The following is a 5,517-nucleotide window of genomic DNA, read 5'->3' as shown; positions in this document are numbered from 1 at the left end:
TTCTTGATCAATGTAGTCGATTGAAGTAGGACTTTGCATCTCTTTCAGTATAATCAGTAGAGATATTACATTATTTTGTGATTTTGTTTGGGGAAAAAAGACATCTATAGACTCATCCTAGTTAACTGAATTTTAAGAACAGTATCACATAACTGAAAACATCATGAGAGAATAAATGTAATGTCTGTATAAAAATACAATAATATGCTTTCACTTAGTCACTTGATTTCAACACGTTTTTTAGTGAAGAGGTTTATCAGATGTTTTCTCAGTTCTTTTGTTGTTAGACAGTAAATTATAGGGTTGATGAGAGGTGGCAGCGTTGAGGCCACGATAAGCAGAGCATTCCTCTCAGTCAGGTTGAGTGTCACACCAACTCTAGTGAGCAGCACAGATACCAGTTTAGGTGAGTAGTAAACAGAAACCACAATGATATGTGAAATACAAGTACTAAACATCTTCTTCTTGCTTCCCTTGTCTGAGAGTCTTAGAACAGTCCAGACAATAACAACATATGTCAAGAAGATTAGAGTAAAATGTCCGCCCAGAAGCCACAGCCACCAGCCCACGAGACTTGGGATTGAAAAATAAGGCCCAGGGTTCACACATCCAGCTCTTATCATTGCAGCATAGTCACAAAACACATATTTCATTATGGGCTGGCAGTATGGAATGCTATGTGCAGCTTCTGCAGTTGTACTCAGTGCTATCATTGCTATTATCCAGGTAGCCACAATGCTCATGATACACCGTCTGTTTGTGAAGATACTGTTGTACCTCAGTGGCAAGCTAATTGCAAGCATTCGATCCACAGCCATCCATGTTAATGTCAGAGTAGAAGTAAAATCCCCAAGATGGTAGAAGAACATACCAGTGAAACATGAATAGAAGGAAATGCTTTTCATTTCTGCAAGAAGCACAGCTATCATTGTTATACAAGAGCTGGTGCTAAACATGATGTCCACAATGGCTAAATTGCAAATTAATATATACATTGGTGAGTGCAAACGCCTGTCTGTAACTATTATACTGAAATTTGTGCTGCAAAAAAACAGTATTAGGACATAAGCAATAAGGATTAAGGAGCCAAGTAGTTTCTGATGTGAAAGATGATCAAATCCTGTTATGATAAACTCAGACACCCGCACACCTGTGTAATTGGTTCCCATGTCATAGCACTGTTAAGTGTCTGCAGAAAAGACTCTTTGGCAACTTTTTATATCTCCGGCCTCACAGGATTGAGCATTGGGAATTGGACCTAGATATTGTTAAGGAAACAAACATAACCAGGGGTGGGGCCAGAGGGGTGGCTCCGGGTGGCACGGGCCACCCTTGATATTCGATTGGCCACCCCAAAATCCTAGTCTACGATTGGCCATTAACAGTCCAAGGCAGGACTTTTCTTGATGCACTTGCAGTGCGAGAATTTGAAGTGTCAGAATTTAACATCTTGAACCTGTTTCTGTTTATCTGAATGTTTTGACTCATGCCACCCTTGAATTAATCAGTGCCCCACTAGCAAGGCCGTAGCCAGGATTTTTAAAATACCGAGGTCAGCGACATCGCCAGAAATTTTGGGTTTGTTTATAACTTGAACCAATACACTTTTCCACAATTTCCACTTTTTTAAATGCACCTAATTGGCTTTGGATATTTAGACTGGACCCTGCTCCATCTGTAATTAGGAATGCTCTGCTTCTCCATCAGCATAGGGAATGTTGCATTTATAAATTGCAGGGTCATAGGCTGCAGAGCTTATAGGCTACCTTCTCACTCACTTGGGAGGGCCCTTCATCATTTCCCTATATTCTCTTCTTTATCCTCAACTGCCTGATTTCTTTCTCCTGTATCTTGTGTTGGATTGCTTAAAACAACAAATCTCAATAATGTATAATAATTTGAAAATGTTACAGTATGTTTGGGCCATGTGATAATATCCATCACACCATTAATTATCCATCCTATATAACATTAATAGACCTTCAGTTTCAGTGCAGGTTAGCTAACTGCATCTCCACTGAATTTCAACATAACATTTTCATTACAGGTTAGCATCTCAATAGCCATATTACAGCTGTACTGTATTCGACCATTATCTTTCTTACCTTCCCTCCTTCTCTTTGTCTGCTCAACTTCTTCTGGCTTTCCAAACATTAACTTTGTTGCAGCCTTTGTATAGGTCAGGTGAAAGCCTTCTGACAGAAATGAACCAACCGTCAAGTTAATTTATTTTGGATAATGGATTTATATTGACGTTTATGTGAGCTGCGTTGCGTTTGTTAAATAGCCTAGTTTATTGGCACAGTCCACGATAACCGAGTCGACGCTACTTTTGTTTTGACATGTCAGAGGTAGCCTATCTGCAACGGTGTGTCACGTGATGGTACGTTAATGCAAGGATAATTGTCTCGTCGGATATTCGTAGCCTACTTAATAAATTAAACGAAACTTGAAGAAAATACCGAGGACATGACCTCGGTGTCCTCAATGGTAGCTACGGCCATGCCCACTAGGGCCACCCTTGTTAAAATTGTCTATTATGTATGGTAGGTAGAATAGGCAGGTAGAAAAATTAGCCTACATCACGTGATTCAACAGACGCAATACTGGGTTGTTTGTGATTAGATAAATGCCTATTAGGCCTACTGTAAACTCATATGCAAAAAACAATAAGCCATGTCAGCAAGCGTGTTTACATTTCTGATGTCTGACACTTCAAACTCACGCGCTGCAAGTGTTTCAAGAAAAGTCCCGCCTTTGACTGTTAATGGCCAATCGTAGACTAGGATTTTGGTGTAGCACCTGGGGTGACCAATCGAATCTCAAGGGTGGCCCGTGCCACCCGGAGCCACCCCTCTGGTTCCGTCCCTCTTTGGCAATTGTAGAGCTCCCTCTAGATTCTTGATATATTTATATTTTACTCTGCTGTTATAAATAGCAAACTTCTCATGACTTATCCCCCTGTACACAATAAAAATGCTTTTGTTGTGGAGGTGAAGGATTAACAACAGGAACCAAAGAGCTATCTACTGACAGTGTAATGTTTCACGATTCTCGCGAGATTTGTCAGGCCGCCATTCTTGAAGTTGAATGCCTGGTTTTCTCGGTAGCAACTCGCTACCTCTGTGCTGTATAGCTATGCTAGGTGAATGATTCGCTGTTTGTTTACCATCAAATTGACTTCGTAAGTTGAAAATTGCATAGTGTACCTTTAATTCAGTGATAACAATAACAACATATGTTAGAAAGATCAGGGTAAAATAGCCACCCAGCAGCCACGACCCTAGGATCACAGCAACAATAAAATAGGGTTCTGGCTCCACACAAGACGCTCTTACCATTGCAGGATAGTCACAGAACACATATCTAACTATGGGCTGGCAGTATGGAAGCCCATCGGCCACTCCAGTCACAGCACCCATTGCTGCAATAGCTATTAGCCAGGTTACTACTATAAGTATGATACTGCGCCTGTTTGTGAGGATGTTGTGGTATCTAAGTGGCCACTTAATTGCGAGCATTCGATCCACGGCCATCAAGGTTATTGCAAGGCATCCTGTGATGTCCCCGAGATGATAGATGTACAAAGTGGTGGCGCACGAGTAGTAGGACATTGTTTTCATTTCAAGAAGAAGCACAGATATCATTGTTATACTCGCAGCAGTAGTAAACATGATATCAACAAATGCCAGATGAAGATGTACATGGGAGAGTGCAGCTGTCTGTCTGAAATTATAAAGTGCAAAAGATATATGAGAACAATATGATAACATAAGTAGGCTAATCATAATGATGGAGCCAAGAAGTTCAATTCAGAGACTCTGACTATTGAATCATTTGTGGTACCCATGGTTGCCATATAAACATCATTCAAAGGTATCCAAAAGATATCTATCCATAGTTCATCATAACAAAGTCTGGGTGAGACTGAGTTATCCATCACTTTACATGATAGTCTTCAGTTTCCCTCATGATTCATGACTGTTGGGTGTTCTTCTTTTGAGGGGACAGCTTGTCGGATTTTATATGTAGTCCTATGAAGGTCCGCTGGGTTCATCGCTGTGGTCTGGACCAATAGGTTTTAGGTATTCACATAACAAAAGATCACCAGTTAAACAAGAACAGTCAGGTGATTGCAGACCCTTGACCTTACCTTGCAACATTATCGAAAGTAAAATACTAGGCTACACAGTACAAATTGGCTAGGACAGACAGCAGGAGGGAATATAAGGCAGGTGTAGATAGTGCTAAGGTTGACCCCTCATGAAATAATCAAGAAACACCTATTAGGTTAGGTTTGCAATGTGAACATGGTTATACACTAATAAAAATTTAATTCGGAATGAAATATCTTTGCTACATAACCCCCTAATTCATAGGCTCTACTGCACGAGCTTGAGTTTAAAAATGGTGGGTACTGTAGATGCTTGACAATTATCTGTGCAATATGCTATCATTGCCCCTTTTGAAATAGAAGAGAAAAATGTCTGAAGGACCAAAGAGAAAGAGAACTACCATGTACTTTGGAATACATGTTGGATTATGACATCTTCACTCCAAACGTAGGTGATTTGTATAACCAATAATTTAAACTAAATTATCTATTTCTGGCCCACTGTAGCATGTTTTAATTGCAGTTTCTGTGACTGAGGGACTTTGGAATTTGTGACATATGAGGTGTCATCTGTAGCCTGGTTATTACCATCCTACGTACTTCTGGCCAAAATTTGATTTCAGCCTTGCACGTAGTCTGGCCCAACCTACATTATATGGCTCGCGTGTAGCCGAGCCATTCAGCGAACAGTTGACTGATGACGCGAAACTTGCCTGCCTAGTTGCTTGTAGTCCAGCGAAGCTTGTAGTTCAACAGCATAGCAACAATGGCGAAGGAGGAAGAAATGCTAGAAGCTATCCGTTAAGTTTTCTCAACTCTCGAGGGCATCACGCAATTAAAGCAGGAACAAGAGGCTTGTCTTGTCAATTTTATAAATGGCAAGGACGTCGTGTAACTCTCCCTCCAACTGGCTTTGGGAAAAGTTTGATTTATCAGATGGTGATAACTAAACCTAAACGCACAAGTGTACTACATGCATCACTACTTATCATGTTTTCAAATAAACGTTTGCTGCTCGTTATTCTCCCCCCCTAGTCTCAAATTACCTTTACAAAATCAATGCGGGATAGGCCTACTTCAGGAATGGATTGTTAGCTACTAGCTAGCCTACCGAGCGGGGCTCAAGGCGAGGCGGTGTGTCTTGATGTGAGCTAGCCGGTTACCGAGCGGAGCTCAAGGCAAGGCTGCTGTGATTGTGCTTGACTGGGACTAGCGGTTACCGAGCTGGGCTCAAGGTAAACCGCTGTGTGTTTGTGTTTGACAGAGGCTAGCCTGTGGCCGAGCTGGGCTCCAGGCGAGGCTACCGTGCTTGTGGACAGTAACGTTAGCCAGTCACCGAGCGTGGCTCAAGGTGAGGCTGCGTTGTTTTATGCCGAACAACTGTTAGTTTATCTGAGCAAGCT

General features: G+C 41.4%; 1 protein-coding gene and 1 pseudogene across 1 annotated transcript; both read right to left on the bottom strand.

Annotated features, from left to right (window-relative positions):
• Positions 1-218: 218 nt before the first annotated feature.
• Positions 219-1,169, bottom strand: LOC121709656 (olfactory receptor 10G4-like). Its single transcript, XM_042093226.1, has one exon. The coding sequence runs from the start codon at positions 1,167-1,169 to the stop codon at positions 219-221; it is 951 nt and encodes a 316-aa protein (XP_041949160.1).
• Positions 1,170-1,378: 209 nt separating this feature from the next.
• Positions 1,379-3,812, bottom strand: LOC121709106 (annotated as a pseudogene).
• Positions 3,813-5,517: the final 1,705 nt, after the last annotated feature.

Source organism: Alosa sapidissima, chromosome 5 (assembly GCF_018492685.1).
Source record: "Alosa sapidissima isolate fAloSap1 chromosome 5, fAloSap1.pri, whole genome shotgun sequence".
Classification (NCBI taxonomy): domain Eukaryota; kingdom Metazoa; phylum Chordata; class Actinopteri; order Clupeiformes; family Clupeidae; genus Alosa; species Alosa sapidissima.
The sequence above is the reverse complement of the archived record's forward strand: the minus strand, read 5'-3'. Positions and strand labels throughout refer to the sequence as shown.